General features: G+C 35.6%; 2 protein-coding genes across 2 annotated transcripts in view; both read left to right on the top strand.

Annotated features, from left to right (window-relative positions):
• LOC125231676 overlaps nucleotides 1-18,480 on the top strand; it is an 85,969-nt gene that overhangs the window by 7,528 nt on the left and 59,961 nt on the right. The gene's annotated exons all lie outside the window — the stretch shown is intronic.
• Nucleotides 12,429-17,488, top strand: LOC125231681 (protein lifeguard 1-like). The gene is made up of 4 exons (XM_048137198.1): nucleotides 12,429-12,554; nucleotides 13,738-13,867; nucleotides 15,206-15,326; nucleotides 17,065-17,488. Exons 1-4 carry the CDS (start codon nucleotides 12,480-12,482, stop codon nucleotides 17,174-17,176), a joined length of 438 nt encoding a protein of 145 aa, XP_047993155.1. The 5' UTR covers nucleotides 12,429-12,479; the 3' UTR covers nucleotides 17,177-17,488.

An 18,480-nucleotide genomic window follows, 5' to 3' on the forward strand; every position in this document is an offset into this window, starting at 1 on the left:
TATAGTATTAGTAGTATCTCTTTGCTACCCTTAACTTGTACCTCGATATTATCAACACCTTCATGTACATTCTCACTATTATCTCAGCTTCGAGAGACTAAGCGTTGTCGGCAGTAAGAGCGAAGTATGTGGCTCTTTTATACCGCGTTTAAAGTTTTTTTTGATGTTGGGTGTAGCTATAGTACATCTTCGCTGCGCTCAACTTGTACCTTGATATTATAAACATTTTTATGTATATTCTCACTATTATCATTGTCGGAAGTAGAAGCGGAATACGTGGCTCTTTGATACCTCGTTTAAAGTTTGTTTTAACTATTTATTTATAATTGTTTCGTTGATAATGGATGGCATGAGTCGTGAAGAGCACTTCTTCGCTATGGTTAACTTGTGTCTCGATATTATTAATATCTTCATTTAATTTCTTACTGTCATACGTTTCTAGGAATCGAGGTAGCGTTGTCGAAAAGGAAGCAGAGTATGTGGCACTTGATTTTGATACCGCAATGAAATGTTTATTAAACGTCACTTTATATGTCTACGGGCTACGGTAACCACTTACTATTGGGTTGATTATTTAGGGAACGGGTCGATAAATTAAAATATTGGAGTTACAGAGGAATCTCGACGAAATTCGAATAAAAAGTGTTTTCTCATGTATCAGTATTTTATACAAGATTAGAAGCTAATTATATATTTTTTATTATATGAACATATTAATTAAGATCATCATACACTTGCTTGTTACACTTAAAAGACCTTTAGACGCGGTATCATGTTTGAGAGAATTTAATTCTGTAGGGTAAACTACCCAATGATTTGCACTGAATCTTAGCCATTTGCAACCGTTTAAAAAGCTTTAAGACCATTTTAGTTGGTTAACAATAGGGTAGTTTACCCTCAAGTGATCAAAAGGTGACGAAAACGCACACGATGCAAGATTTTAGAATTTTGAATAATAAAGACAATAGACTTCGAAAAAGTAATTTAAATCGTAGTAACATTTCATTCAAGTAATCGAGTCTTGCTAGATAGTGCATAGTTTGTCGTCACTTTGGTTAATAGTCGTCATCTTACTTTAAAACTAACGAACACAAATTATTAACACATTTTCGGGTAGTTACCAACCAAATACGAAACCAAGAGTTGTAACTAAGGGCCCATTTAGACGGTACGAGAACTCGCATACGAGTTTTATTACATTGCGTTATTTGATGGCTGTGCAAAATTTTATGTAACCTCAACAGCCCGCAATGTAACTAAAATCGCATGCGAGTTCGCACGCCGTCTAAATCAGGCTTAAGGGCCCATTTAGACGGTACGAGAACTCGCATAAGAATTTTATTGCGGTATTTGATGCCTGTGCAAAATTGTATGTAACATCAACAGCGCGCAATGTAACTGAAATAGCATGCGAGTTCGCACGCCGTCTAAATCAGGCCTAAGCTACCTCTAACAGTCTTATTTGATCGTGTAATATTTTTATTTACCCTTAAATGTCTTAAGGAGCCTTTTGAGGGTTCATTTTGTTTAAATTTATTAACAGACTATAGTTAAAGCATTTGTATTATTAAAGTAGAATAGTGAGGAGTAATGGTGTTTAATCCTTTGGCTGCCTAGAACGTCTATACACGCGCATAAAATAAAACCTCAATGCCATGGCGTAAATGAACGTCAAAAAATTATGGGCTTTTTTTTAAAGTAGTTTTTTAATCGAAGAATTCTCTTATTTTTTTGGTCTGTGGCGGTCAAAAGGTATAGTATTTTGTGATTTTCAATAACTTATCGTATGTTTTGTATTATAGTTACATTGTGTTGCTTGAAAAACTCAATCACTGTACTCATTTCTCTGGCATGAGATTTAAGTAATTTAAAGTTATACCTAATATAAAATGCGATCGGTATTTTTTGGCATCTGTAACTATAATTTTCTGAGTCTTTGTATTTTCTGCTTTCTTTTAATATTTATAATATTAGTAAACATCGAATATTTTTTCTCGAAATTGAACTAGGATTTGAAGGTCCATAATAAATTATACTTACCCTAAATTATGATTTTCATTATTTCTGAAAGCAATAATATAAACCTGTATAAAATTCTAATATTCCTATCTATATATTACCTGTAGTAATCTATAATATATCTTAATCTAAATGCAGTCTGTCTCTGTCGCGCCACTACAGAAGAGCGATAGAGCGATAGAGCGAAAGAGAGCTACGATACGCTTACGAAGCGTAAGCGATCGTGGCGTTGTCTATATAGGGATCTTGTGGCCCATTTCACAACAGTGACAATTGTCAGAAGTGTTCATTGCTTGTTAAACAAGAAAATATTGTCGTTGAGTTACTATGTTACTTAGCAAACCCAGAAATAAGCACAGCGTCAAGTGTCAATGTCACTGAAGTGAATTAGCCCACTGATTCCAGTGATGTTGGTGTTGAATGCTTGATTTGATGGTATTGTGGAGTAGAGAGCGGATTTCAAGTAGCGATTTAAATATTAATATGGATATGACCGCCATATAGTATTCACACACCGTCTCACTGTCCAAAGTTTGGGGAAAATATTTGTGTACCTACCTCTTAAGGTTTCTTTTGGTATAAATAAATTAAAAAAAAATATATTTATTTCATGAAATCACAATAGTATTTTTTCTACACACAAAAAAAATATATCGGAGCATAAAAGTAAAACCATTTTTGGATGCTTTTGTGAACCTTGGGCAAAAATTATGATGATGATAAATAAATAAATGTTTGTTAATTTTTTAAATACTTTATTTAAGTTCATCTGCTTACATATTTTTTCTGCACACATTTTTTTGTGTTTAGAAAAAAAAATTATGCCAGTCATATCCATGTTAATATTTAAATCGCTACTTGGAATCCGGTCTCTAGTGATGAGACTGAAATGATGGATATATATTTACTGTTGATATTTGTGAAGAGGAACATTTAATTGTAGATTCCCAGTAGTTACTCTAAAATTGAACTTTATGTATGGTTTAGAGTTCATAATAAGTTTTTATGGGAAAAAGCTGTAGGTATTATTTTTTTGTGGTGACTGTAGTTGTATTGTAATATTTGGCCCTAGTTATTTAAACAAAGGGTTCTAAATTAACTTACGAATGTATTTAACTTATCTTAATATGAACCCTGAAATTATATAAAGAAACGACGTGTCTTATTTTATTGGTATTTAGAGTCATACCAAGCTAATTCTGCATTTTGGAAAATGACTGGTTACTTACTATGATAACATCATTTTTTTTATGTCTATAACGTTTTTATGAGTGCAAATTTTAGCTTTGACTTTGACTCTAAATTGCTATTTATTTTAAGATGAGCACATCGGTTGCGTAAACGTTCACGCACACATCACGCACGCGGTGTGTCGTCTCTCATAATGACCAATACATTACAACATGCGAGTGCGCGTCTACGCAACGCATCCGATGTGAACACGTCTTTTGGTTGCGTTACTTTTGATTTGTCTTTTATAATGTACAAACTTAAATTATTAGTGTTAGTACATAAGGCTTTATTAAATGTAATATTTGGGTCAAACAGATTATAATGTATGGGTAATTGCACAGAACTTAATTTAGATAGAAGAAACAAATTCATATATTTGTATAGGGGCCGAGCGTGTCAAATTTTGTACTGAAGTTGATTCTTGCCTGTAATTTTAAATATGTCTCAGGCTCTTGATCGTTCATAATTTTTGTGTTGTTGCAATTGAATATCACGTAACGAGGCATTTTTTATGTTTTGGTTGACTTCAACTTACAAAAATTGACGCCCGAAAGCTGCAAGCTGCGAGTAAAGACGGACAACTCAGTGGATTTCACTGAGTTCATTTGACACGCTAAGTAGATACGTTTGCTTGATCTATGGTATATATGACATCTGTGGGTAATTGGTTATATCTCTCCTGTGGACATTACAAAAGTTAAGAAAATCTAGTGCTAATTTTTAGACGACATTCTAATGACGAGAAACATTTTTTTAGTTCTTGACACTCAAATACGAAAAACGGAGTACCAGAGTCGTTAACTTTTATACACAGACCAACCCCTATAGACATCCATTACAAGACGACTCGCGGTCACCAGCCTTACTTGTATTTGCCATGATATAAGCGCGGGCGCTCGCCGTGCCCGATCAGTAGCGACCAAGTAACCGACCCGAAAGCAGCGCGTTTTTTTCGCAATAAAAAAATTGAAAAAGGGTATTTTGATGCCTTTAAGATGTCCACCTGTATTGTGAAATGGTGTGGAAAGGTAACAACAAGCTCAAATTTAAAAACAGACGGCATTACATTCCACAAATAAGTCATATTTATAATTTATTCAGAGCCGGCATAGGTCAACTTACACTGGCTACTTACGCGACGTAGAGGGACAGTCATACTTCTGTCCCTTTTCATCTGGCGCGACTGCCCGCCGTCCTTGAAACGACCAATCGCAGCGCGCTAAACACATTCCCCTCCCGCTGCTCGCGCCCCAAGCACTGGTGATTTGTACCGCGCACAAAATTTACATTATTCGTACTCTATAGGAGGTTCTCTGTGCTTTTATAATATTGTCCACAGAAGTGACGTTTTTACTAAATCTTTTTGACCCATTTACACGATTTTGGGTTGATAAGCAATGTTTGCATTTAAGGTCCCTCTAGACGGTCGGTTTTATTGATTATTGCTCAATAAAACTGAGCGCCTATGAGATGAGTTTTTGTCCTAACCCAAAGATAAATAATCTACCTGATAATTATTCATTAATATAATTGTAGCAGGTATGGTAATATTTAATGCAATTCTTACAGTTCATTGTACTTTGACAGCTGTCAAAAATGTATTAAAATTTCACCAGTTAACGATTGTCAGATCCATCCACATATTACAGTAAACGGCGTCAAAGAATGCACAACATAGGTCTTTGGAAAGAGACAATTAACGTCACAAGCAAGAAAGAGCCAACGCTATACGAAGACAAAAACCGATGTGCAATCATTTGGGTACCAACTGTAAAGTCAGAGATTTGTCGGAATAGCAGAGGTGCTCAAAAATACGATTACGTTCGTTACAACTAAATTTTATAATACCATGTTCTTAGAATGTCGCAATGTTAAAACGGATTAGTAGTAAAATGTCTAAAATTACAAAAATACCAATTGCCAGTACATCAACATGCTAAAATGACATTGTCCTCTTACATTAAATATCCGAATTGTATTACATACAATCACGCCTGTATCCCATAAAGGGGTAAGCAGAGCACATGAAACTACAAAAGCTTCAGTGCCACTCTTGGCAAATAAGGGGTTGAAAGAAAACAAAACTGTGATATTGAACAAAACAAAACAAAACAAAATTAAAACAAAATTGTGAATTGTATTAGTTTCATAATAACCAAAATTCAAAATGACACGTTCTGAAAATACCTACAATTTTATTTACAGTGTGCATTATATTCCTTGCACTGTGTTTTATTATTAACTTCAGTATTCATTTTAAATGCTAAATATTTATGAAAAAATAAAAATACAGTTTTCACGGATGCTGCATTTTAGGCATTTTGAGAAAGTTTTGGTTTTAAGTTAATTTGACTTTTAGACATTTTGGAAGTACGGCAATTTGAGAAGTAGGTTTAAGTCATTTCAAGTTTTGGACATTATGAGACTAATCTGTTTTGGCATTGCGACGTTTTAAGAATAATTATGGTATTATAAAATTTGGTTGTAATGAACCGTAATCAAAAAGACACTTAAAGTAGACTGTAGAAAAAAAAATGTTTTTTATCATGCAGAAACGTCTGCGAGCGATATTACATATTTTTAAATTAAAGGAAAAATGGAAATTCGTTTCTGCATGATAAAAACAAATTGAGTATGGGTTAGCACATTGTTACTGGCGAATTCTCAATGTAAATTGAGACTCCAGTGCCTGTTAAGATCTATTCTTACGGGTAAATGTTTGCTATAACGCCACCCTAAGGCGGTTGAGAATTGAGGGAAGGCATGGATAAATTCGCACACATCTAGCAGGCCTCCGTGGCGCAGTTGGAAGCGCGATAACCCCGGCTAGGTTAAAGGTCGCAGGTTCGGGTCCTGCCGGAGGTGTGAATTTTTCCATTATTCCTTTAATTTAAAAATATGTAGACTGTAAAAGTTTTGCTCGGATATTTTTGAACACCTTTTCTGCTCCGATGTATCTCATGCGATTACACCAAGAAATAATATTAGTCTAATATAGTATTAAAATTCACATAAGGAACTCGTCCCACCAAAAGCGAGTCACCGCTTGGTGAGCTATCCGCGATAGAAACGAAAGATAGTCACTCCCGTGTTAGGCACTGGTCCCAGCGCGAGCTAGTTAACTATGAGCAATCGGCTATAAAACGAACAGAAGATAAACACTCTCGCGTAAATAAAAGAGACACGGCGATGTTTATAGTTACTGGCCCAGCGGTGAGCTATCAATATCGCCGTGTCTCTTTTATTTGCACGGGAGTGCTTATTTTTTGTTCGTTTTATAGCCGATAGCTCATAGCTTACTAGCTCGCGGTGGGACCAGTGCCTAAATAAGAGAGACGCGATGATCGCGTGACCGAGTTATAGTTCGTCGCCGAGCGATGAACTAAACTCTGTCAAACAAGTCTGTCAGTAAATAAGATCAAAGAAATCTATAGGTATCCTTTTCTCTAGCACCCTAAAGAAAAGGATGCATGTAGTTTTCTTTGTTCTTATTTACTGACAGACTTGTTTGACAGAGTGTATAAAATCGCTCGCTCTCTCTTTTATTTACACGGGAGCAAGTATCTTTTGTTCTTTTCTATCACCGATAGCTAATCGCTTACTCGCTTTTCGTGGGACCGGTGCCTAAAAGTATGTAAAGTTCATTTGTGGTGTGGTGTGGTTCATTTGTTGTTGTTCGTTTGACGAATGAATGAGCCTTACAAATAAGTACATTTGTCATTTCATAACCTAGTATATGGAAATAGAATAGTTTCTCGTTTTGTTATACACTTGTATATAATAGTTAACGCCGTGGCTTGCGTGGGCGACGGTCGCGCGATGGTCGCGCGACGGCGATGCGACGCATACGAAATCAAACCTTATCGATATGGATGTAGACGATGCGATGGCGACGGTCGCGCGACCGTCGCCCACGCAAGATACGGCGTTACACTACTACATAATTACTTAATTAAAAAGAGTTAAAAAGTTGTTAGTAAAAATGACTGATTAAAAAAAAAAATACTACCTAAAATTTTAAAAAGTGAAAATCTCGAAAACCAGGCGACTTTTACTAAACCTTAAAGTCGATTTTCTGGACCAGTATAAGGTGCCCTCTTGGTGGTTAAAAGGTTGTCCATTAATTACCGGGCACCCTGTATATTTTTGGCCAGCTTACCTAGTCCGTGTTTAATGGACGAACTTGCTCGAAGTACTGAACATACGACGTCGTCATCGCACGACCTGTCTATGCCTTTTTGTGAAGGTATCATCGCAAGCCTTTGCGTCTATGCAAATTGCATGCATTTCATATTGCAGACGATGTACACATTGTTGTTTTGATAACGGGTTTGCCGAATGTGGTGGCCGATTCGCGAGCGGCACGACCAGCCAAATTTTTCGCAGAGAAAACTCATACCACCTGAGGTTCGATGAGGTATATGAGCTAGATATTCCGCCAGTCATTTTTACATGCAGCTTTTTATTTACCGTATACCTATAGGAATATACAAACAATGAAATAGATGTTTCAGGTACGTTTATGTAAGATCCGCAAAATATGGATACAGAAAATAATTTTAGTGTAAATAAATATTTATCAAAACAGGCAAGACAAATTGCACAAATAGAAAGGAATGAAGTGCCACGAAATGGCCTCATCTCAGCGTGTGACTTCCAGCGCTGATCATCCGATGAGACTATCAAGTGAGAAAGATTCACGGAAGGTAACATACAGCAATTTTGATAGCCCCTGTTGAAGGAACGTCATAATTTCATAGAATTTCTGGCAGGGTCGCCATGTGATGTTAGACCGTAAACGCAAAGACTCGAGTATATGTTAATTGTATCTAAAATGATAATAGTATGAGCTAATCTATACATAAGAAATGAGTAGCTTGCACTACAATTTAATAATAATAACTTTATTATTTTGCAGGTCTTACTCAAACGACTTACATTGTCACGGCTTCGAATAAATCGTTATAGCTTCTTTTTTTTACTGTACACTTTGTATTTAAAAGTATGATATTAGAATTACGGGTGCATTGAAATTCTAACATAATAAATGATTATTTTTTCAGCCAAGTTTGAATAGTCTAAAGTCAGTTCAGAGCCATCTACTTTAGTGTAATACTAAAGTATTTTCAACTATTTTAAGTATTTACTCTGCCTATTATTTATAGCTTATCAGATTTGAACAAAATATTTATCATAATCAGATAGTTGACCAAAAAAAATGTTATGAATTTCAATGCCTCGTATTTTTGTGCCTAACTGTACATTCAGCAATACATTTCATTGAACAAAATTCTTTAAAAGTTATTACCTACTTAATAAATGTTCTGACAATACTGGCGGTGTAGATTTTTTAAATCCCAAGTGTGTATTGCTGACTGTACATGTAATACGCATTAGAAACTTTGGCATGACTTTGATAATCGGTATTTTTAGATAAAATGTGAATCTGTGCTTTAATATCTCACCTATTAATAAATGTATGGCAGATACATTCCGAAGTCGTCTTTCTTTAAAATCCTTTTTATTCCCTTTCACCTAAAATAAATTCCATTTGAGTTGCTCTCGCGTGGCACAAAAAGTAGTAGAGAAAATAATAGGGGCGCCACCGTCTATGTACCTAAACCGTTTTGCATGTGGCAACCATTGAGTCACTTTTGTATGAGAACAGTTTAGTGTTGCTATAAAAAAGAATAGTTTCATTTCTGCTCTTTTTTGCCAATATGTAAAAAAAACTCGCGACTTAAATCTCGTGATGTTTTAGCGCGGAATATCTGAATTCAAATTATTGTCTTCAAATGATTCAAGTATGGTAATTCTATTAATTATTCTATTCTATTATGGTAATATTCGTTTGGTAATTTTACACCGACTCCTCAAAAGTTATAGCTTATGTAGACTGTAGTATCACAAGCAGAATTTTGTTTCTTGACAGTAAACAATCGTTTATGCTTTGTAGCCTATAATCTCTATACTCTTGTATTACCTACTACTGCGACAGAGACATTAGCGTTTCGTTTGCTAACTGTACGCGATTAACATCTTGGCTAGGTTTTTTGATTATGAATCATAATTTTCGTATTGTTGATGAGCGTAAAAATCAATTAAATGTCTAATGACCTAATAATAGACTTAAGCCAGTTACCTAAGTGTTTCAAAGTAGGTACTTACCTACTAACGTGTTTCATCTAGTCATTGCTTCGAGGAAACGTGGTGCAGGAATATGGTAGGTAACGAAGAGCCTTTTGATACCATTTTTATTTATTTCTAACGTTGCCATGGCTCATGAGGCCTGGGGTCCGCTTAGGCAATTAATCCCAGGATTTAGGGTAGATACCTACATAATTTACGAAAGCGAGTGCCGTTAGAGCTTCTGACCTTTTAACCACCGACGCAAAAAGAGGGGTGTTATGAGTTTGACCGCTACGTGTGGACGTCTGTGGCACCGTATCTCCCAAACCGTTGAACACATTTTTATCAATTTTTAGGGTTCCGTACCAAAAAGGTACAAAAGGAACCCTTATGGCGCCTTTCTGTCCATCCGTCTGTCTGTCTATTATTAAATATCTCGAGAACTTATGCTATCGCTTTGAAATTTGGAATGTCTACGTATGAACATCATTAACCTTTACAAATTGAAAGTATTATTTTATTTGAAACAGGGTTTACTAGCGATTGATAGTCATTTTCTACTTTTTAAAAGTTTTGCTGACGCTCCCGTCTTATTTTTTTTTATCCAATAGAACAAGGCCGAGGTGTGTCATGTTTCGTCACCAATCACGAGTGTCACGACGCAATACAGTCCGTCACAAGACCAATCGAAGGACGAAGTTGAATTCGCTACCGTGGATCGCAAGCATCGCAAGGCTTTTGTGACAAAGGTAATAAAAAAAGAAAATATTTTTCTGTTTTAATTTTTTTTTCTAAAGAACAAAATAGTTCCATTCAATTTTTGTACTCCTCTCATATTATAGGCTTAATTTTGTCTGATTTTGGAACAGTTAGAACAATATTTTTTCAACACAGATTATTATATATATACCTATACAGGGTGATTCATGAGTCGTGAGCAGGAGAGAACAGGGTACTGGGGAGGGTCACACTGAGCAACTTTAATATTGGGGCAACACTAAATTGTGATATTTTTTTTTCTTAACTATGACTTAATTGATAGTTAATCATCAATTAAGTCATAATTAGAACGTAATTGATAATTAGCTATCAATTAAGTACTTATCAATTAAGTCATAGTTAAGAAAAATAATCACAATTTAGTGTTGCCCCATTATGAAAGTTGCTCAGTGTGACCGTCCCCAGTACCCTGTTCACTCCTGCTCACGACTCATGAATCACCCTGTATATATAATCAATGTACAATATGTCGGTCATTTTAGGTTTTTTTAATAAAATTTTAAAATTTTCTCTAAGATCCTATTGCGTCTTAGAACTTTCGTCACGTTTAAGATTCTATCGCTAGGCTCGTACGTGGTTATTGGATTTTTGTAATCTTGTGCTTGCTAAGGTTCCAACAACACGAGAGGTTATATATGCTGTCTTTTCATACAAATAACTGAGGACCCACTAAGTTGAATTATATGTTTTCAGGTGTACATAGCTTTAACGGTTCAACTGATGGTGGTTTTGGCCTCAATTACGTTATTTTCCTTCCACCATCCCACACAACGCTGGATACAAAACAAAACTTACATACTGTTAAGTACCTTAGTTTATTTACTCTGTTTTAAACTCCAGGAAAATCATAAGACGAAATTATCAATTTTGTAGATCTGTCCTGTGATGTGTAGAGCCCTCCCGAATCCTGGTAGGGCCGCCATGTGGTGTGTATATTAAATTACAACTACTTAGAATGCAGTATACGTTTATTATGTCTTAAAAGTACATGCCGTTATATAATAAGCTAAGCACGTGTGTGGGTAAGGTTTGGTACACACACACACTACGGACGGAACGTTGTTCGGAAAACTATGCCGGTGGTCGTAAATATACCCAGTAACAGAATTCGCAACATGTTTACCTTTTTGACGACCGGTCTGGCTCAGTCGGTAGTGACCCTGCCTGCTAAGCCGCGGTCCTGGGTTCGAATCCCGGTAAGGGCATTTATTTGTGTGATGAGCATAGATATTTGTTCCTGAGTCATGGATGTTTTCTATGTATATAAGTATGTATTTATCTATTTAAGCATGTATATCGTCGCTTAGCACCCATAGTACAAGCGTTGCTTAGTTTGGGGCTAAGTTGATCTGTGTAAGATGTCCCCAATATTTATTTATTTATTTGTGTTGTTGTTTCTAATAAATATTGTCACATTTGTCACCCGAATTGATCTCCCTTTTAAGTAGGTAAGGAAACGTGAAGTTTTAAGATTTAGGGGTTTTTTCTTGCAGGTTAAAATAGGAAGCCGAGCTAGTGCTTATTTTACGAAACGTTTTTCATCTTATCCCTCAAGAATAAGCCTTCAATCTTAACCCATGTTCCTTTATTTTATATTATCTGTTCTAATGGGGTTACCCTCATCTGGCAGAATAATTTTAGTCCGAAACACACTTCGCATAACATGTTTCGAAGAAACACTTTCGGTCGAATGATAATTTTGCAGAAAACTTAGTTGGCATTATTACTACCACGCATAAGATACATTTGGCAGAATATTGTTTTACAGAACATTACTTTGGTCGACTTTGGTTTAGCATAATTGTATGTACCATAATAATCTTATAGCATAATATTACATTAGCAGATTACTCGCTATCAGAAAAAAAACTGCCCCAGAGTCACCGTTAGGTACGACGACGAGCGAAGCGAGGAGGAGTGTTAGGTATCTTGCATCCCCAACACATCCAACTCTCTATCAAATAGCAAATTGCAACTTTATGCCGCCTAAATATTATGCACAAAATATTATCTGCAAATGTATTGTTCGACTAGAACACTATTATGCTCATCAACATTATGACAACAGACGATTCGGTATTACAAAAGTCTGCGAAATGATTTGTGCCAAAGCATATTCTGCGTAAGGTACGTGTTTCTGCCAAACTTGACTTCTGCCAAGAACTATTATGCGAATCAAAAATATGCGTAAAAAGTTTCTGCCAGATAATAGTGAACCGTTCTAATGTTTTAGGTACATATCTCTAGCTGTAGCGTGCTCTAGTATAGTCCTACTGGCGTTATTTCTGGACTTTCGACGAAAGTTGCCATGGAACTACATGTTACTTGGCGCTTACACCTTGGCAGAGGGAGTTATTCTGGGAATGTTGGCTAGCTCCTACGCACGTAATGTCGTAAGTGTGACTAGTTACATTGCTAGTGATTTCTACGCAAAATCAAGTATTTGCAAACGCGACTTTTCATTAACCAGATAAGTACGTAGGTATAGTCACGGACTTAATGATATTTCATTAAAATTGTAAGTTAGGTAGCTAACTTACAATTTTAATGAAATATCACGAGTTGTGAGTCTTATAAGTAGGAACTAATTCAGCATAAAATTCGCTTTCCTACAGTCGAAGTTACGTTCTCATCGAAATGCCATAAAGCTAAATTAAATTTGATGTAACTAACATAGTACAACAACATAGTACCTGTAACTACATACCTACTCATAATTATTTATATTTCTACATACCTATACCTACCTACCCGTATCAGGTAACTATGTTTAGTTGGTATATAGCTACCTATATGCTTTAATTTCTTTGATACAATTCTTGGTAACCAAAGACTCCGTATAGACAGATAAAGTCTAAGAAAAAAACGTACCTTAGTACCATACAGAAAAAGGTACGGTGGCCTAGGTGGCATTACACCTTTGGGGTACGCTCAGCTAGATGGCGCTAATATTAATATTTGACATTTTAAAACATATCAAGCTAAGAATATGTGCCAAATTGTCAAAACTGAGGTTCAAAAGTTTTAAGCCTGTGTCAAGAGATGGCAGTCTATGCACTGTGATTACACATTTTACTTCGACAGTAACTCTCTATAATACTCGATCCTCTTTGTTGGTAACGAAAACATATATAAAGTATTGTCAATACCGTGTTAAGTATATTAGAATATTCTTTTAAAAATTAGATCGGACCTAACTTGGGTTGAATGGCATACGCTAGGTCTGGAACTCAGCGACTCTAAGCTCTTACATACACAAACTCACGCCTGTATTCCCAAACGGAGTAGGCAGAGCACATGAAACCGCTCAAGGATCAGTGTTCTTCTTGTCATTGGGCTTGGGAAAAAACTGAATTGTGACTTCATAGTCACAATTCAGTTTTTTATTCAATAACACACAGTTTTTTACTCAATAACCCACTAGCTCAATAACACACAGGTTTTACCTAGCTCAAAAGTCAGGGACCTACACACCTGGCTGTACGGTACATTTTCTCAATAAAAATATTTTATATTTTTATTTATATTTTATAATTATAACTCTGTTTTTATTCACAAAATTCTTATTTATTCTAGGTTCTGATGGCAGTTGCTATTACGACAGTCACAAGTCTGGTTATAACTGTGTTTGCTCTGAACACCAAATATGACTTCACCACGTGGGGAGGATTTTTGATATGCTTCTCAACACCCATCTTAGTTCTTGGTGAGTTTAATATTAAAGGTGCACCGGGGTAATTTAGACTGGGGGCAATTTCAACTAGGTAGGTAATCGAAATATTTTCATGTTTTACACAATTGACTAGAGTGCTGTAGCACCTACTGATCGATCATATAGGTATGGCACCTTAGTAGGTTTAAAACGTGACCATTTTGCGATTAGTCGAAATTCATCCGGTATTACCTACTATCAACGACCAACGTTTATATATAAAGTCTCTATTCAATGTATCCACTCCATGGCTAAAGCAACTGATTGGTTAGTCTTTGATTTATTCACGTTCCTTTATTGGATCAAATTACCACATACTGTATGGTAATTTGATCGCGAAGATAGTTTGTCAGCGATATTAAAATGTACTTTATTAAGGATAGGTGTGAAAAGGAAGTCGACAACGAATAACGAATAATTATCTTTTATACAATTAATATCTGGGCGACCGAGCTTCGCTCGGTTCTATTTTAATATATCACGTCTTTAGATAAAAAAAAACTTATAAATACAAAAACAAAAAAAAAGACAAAAAACAAAAACTTAATTTCTTGCTGGGATTCGAAACCCTGACACCTACGATCTATCTGCGTACATTAGACCGACCTCGTACGACTGAGCTAAGTGGAATCGATGCGCGCGCGGCGAAATTAACGACCATATTTTACGTTTACAAACGCGAAGGAAAAACTCATGAAAACTCGAAAATTCGCGTTTTCCGGGATCTAAGGCTACGCTAGATCGATTTTTCACCCCCGAAAACCCCCACATAACAAATTTCAACGAAATCGTTAGAGCGGTTTCCGAGATCGCCGGTATATATAAATAAATAAATAAATAAATAAATAAATAAATAAATAAATAAACAAGAATTGCTCGTTTAAAAGTATAAGATTATATGAGATAAACTATATCAAATGTTGATGTTTTATATTTTACAAATTTGAAGAAAAAATGTAAAGCGTGACCAGAAATATAATTATGATTATTGTCAAAAGGGCACTGTTATTGTTGAATTAGGTATTTAAAAATGAATAAGGGTTTACTAAAATCGTTTTTTGATAATATTAATATTTTCGGCAATAATCGCTTCTAGTTAAAGGAAAAAAAAAGTTTGCCCCTCCTCCCCCCCTCTAACTTTTGAACCATATGTTTAAAAAATATGAAAAGAATCACAAGAGTTGAACTTTATAAAGACTTTCTAGGAAAATTGTTTATTAGTTTTTGAGAAAAATACGGAAAACTACGGAACCCTACACTGAGCGTGGCCCGACACGCTCTGCCGGTTTTTATGTTACTAACTTAATCTCTGTACATAAATATTAATTTCAGGTATCATCTGTGTCTTCATTCGCAACAACATAATCGACTACGTCTACTCTGCAGTCACATGCATCGCTTTCTGCATGTACTTGGTATACGACACCCAACTTATGATACTAGGCAAACATAGGTAATCAGTAATCAGCACTTTATTGCTTTCATAGGTCTGTGCATACGTTGGTACATTTCACTTATAAGAACCCTATGCTCATCCATTAATTGCGTCACACCTAGACGGGGGGATAGGGGGTCCACAAAATGTGACATGTTGTGACAGGGGGAGGGAGGAGTTCTATGTTTGACGACCGGTCTGGCGCAGTCGGTAGTGACCCTGCCTGCTATGCCGCGGCCCCGGGTTCGAATCCCGGTAAGGGCATTTATTTGTGTGATGAGCACAGATATTTGTTCCTGAGGCATGGATGTTTTCTACGTATACAGCGTGTGGATTCCATACGGGCGAATAATGTATCCAGTTATAGTATCTAACCATACAAAATTTGTATGGTTAGATACTATAACTGGAATTTGCAAATCATATAGTATAATCATTTTATTAAAAAGTGTTATTGATTAAGAGTAATTATTTTTTTAAATCTGACCAAGCAGCAATGTACGCCGTCCATATTAACTTGACATGACATAAACGTCATGTCGTAATGACGTTTAGGTAGGTACGCTAATTGATGTGGACGTAATACATTGCGTGCTGAATTATTATGTATGAAAAAAAATATCTCATCTATTCAATAAAAAAACCATGTAGTTAGGCTCCTTAGGTCCAATACTAATCGTTATTCAAATATTCGCCCGTATGGAATACACACGCTGTATAAGTATTTATATATTATATATATCGTTGTCTGAGTACCCACAACACAAGCCTTCTTGAGCTTACCGTGGGCCTCAGTCAATCTGTGTAAGAATAAGAATGTCCTATAATATTTATTTATTTATTATTTATGTTTGTAAGTCACATACAAAATATTGCAAAATCTAAGTTAAATAAAATTCAGTTTCAATTGTTTGTGTTCAATTTCAAGGTTGACCGTATACATTTCAGTTTCACCAACAAACACCAATCTGGACATTTAACAGTCCAAATTACTTAAAAATGACGTAACTTGGTACGCAATTCACGTCCGTGAATCTCAATCTCAATACCTATTACAGATACTGAAATGTGACGGTTATTAAGACAATTTTAAAGTGTTTTTGTGATTTTTACCTTCCTGAACTAAGAATCTGAATGTGACGTCACACTAGGGGGGGGGGAAGTTTAGTGTGACGACGTGTGACAAGGGGGAGGGAGGGGTCAAAAAATCATGGAATTGTTGTGACGTAATTAATGGATGAGCCCCAAAAGGGCACTGCAAATATAATTTTTAATAACTAAAATTCTTAGGGCCACTTGCACCATCCGCTTAACTCTGGGCCATTAACTGTGGTGCAACAAGTGACCCTTAATATAATACATGTCATGTTTGCTTATTGATACATATGAGATCATTTTAGTGTTGACGACCGGTCTGGCTCAGTCGGTAGTGACCCTGCCTGCTGAGCCGCGGTCCCAGGTTCGAATCCCGGTAAGGGCATTTATTTGTTTGGTGAGCACAGATATTTGTTTCTGAGTCATGGATGTTTTCTATGTATTTATCTATTTAAGTATGTATATCGTCGCTTAGCACCCATAGTACAAGCTTTGCTTAGTTTGGGGCTAAGTTGATCTGTGTAAGGTGTCCCCCAATATTTATTTAAATGTAGTAATATATTTTAGTTTTCAAAATATTCTTTCATGTTATTATCTATTAAGCATTTCGTAAGTTTCTTTTTCAATGAAATGTCAATTGTTTCTTCTTTAATGTTTACAGGTACACTGTAGGTCCTGACGATTATGTGTTCGCGACGCTCAACTTGTATGTGGATACTATTAATACGTTCATGATTGTGTTGGATTTGTTATTTAAATCGAAGAAGGAATGAGACAGAATCATTAGATTAAGCTGTTGTATAAGTGAGATAGATATAAGAATTACTGATGCCTCGAATACTAGAGCAGAAATTCTATGGGTTGCTCATAGTTATATGAGCTGGGAAATATAGACATCGGCAAGGAATTCAACACCTTGGAAAAGAAAAGATACAAATGTACAGACGTTTTGAGAATATGTCATAAAATAACAGTGTTTGTATGTCTGACTAACGAAAATAAATGAAAATGAAAATGAAATATTTATTTTTCAAGTAGGCATATTACAATGCGCATATGAACGTCAAATAAAGCTACGCCGGCTCTAACCCTACGCCTCAGCCTCGAGAAGATTTCAGTCCCCCCTCAGTTGGGAGGGGGGTATCCACTATGGGACCGGCAAGAAACTCGCCGGGCAACTTCTTTTCAAAACATTACATCTTATAATTAACATGCATTAAATAACAAAATACAATTTAACATGCAAAAGTATTCATCAAAGAATATGAACAAATTGTTTTTAAGTAACTTTATTATAATTCGTATCTAAGTACCTACTTAAATATACCCCAAAGATACCTACTAAAATTTTGAGTTTACAATGATGAAATATACAAACTTTGTAACACTTATTTTCATATATTTTCCCCTCACTAGCTCGGAAACACGTGTTTTGTCCTTTAATACCAGCGGGTAAAAACGCATTTTATCCACTAGTGGGTAAAGTAATTTGGCCTTGAATAAAGTCAAATTAACTGGTTTAAAATTGACAAAAGTAGGTGAATCTAGTAATAAAGATGATTTACCACCTGTGGAACTACTGGAAGCAGTGATAAACGCATTTTTTTGCGTTGTAGTTTCCTCGCTGTAGTGAGGGGAAAAGTTTTGTGTTACACTCGGGTGCAAATGTATTTTACTTCTCGTGTGTTAAAAAACTCGCAAGTTCAGGATTCTATTCTCGAACCACTCGCTTCGCTCGTGGTTCAACTATAGAATCCTTTCGCTTGCTCGTTTATCAATTCCACACTCGGCGTTAAAATACAACTTTGCCCCCTTGTATAACAAATAACTATTGTAACACACTCAATGCATTGATACCAATTTTACCCATATCCGAGAAGAAATGAGTGCAAATCGATTCCTAAAAATACTTTCCTACGAAAAAATATCAAAGAAAAGTACAGGTTAGCGATAAAAGTAACAGTACAGTCAACAATGTAAACAAACTATTATATAAAATATCAATATTTTAGCACAATTTTATTATTTTTAAAGGTTGAGGATCATAATGTGAGATGAATTTACAGATTTACATATT

Source organism: Leguminivora glycinivorella, chromosome 12 (assembly GCF_023078275.1).
Source record: "Leguminivora glycinivorella isolate SPB_JAAS2020 chromosome 12, LegGlyc_1.1, whole genome shotgun sequence".
In the NCBI taxonomy this organism is placed as follows: Eukaryota; Metazoa; Arthropoda; class Insecta; order Lepidoptera; family Tortricidae; genus Leguminivora; species Leguminivora glycinivorella.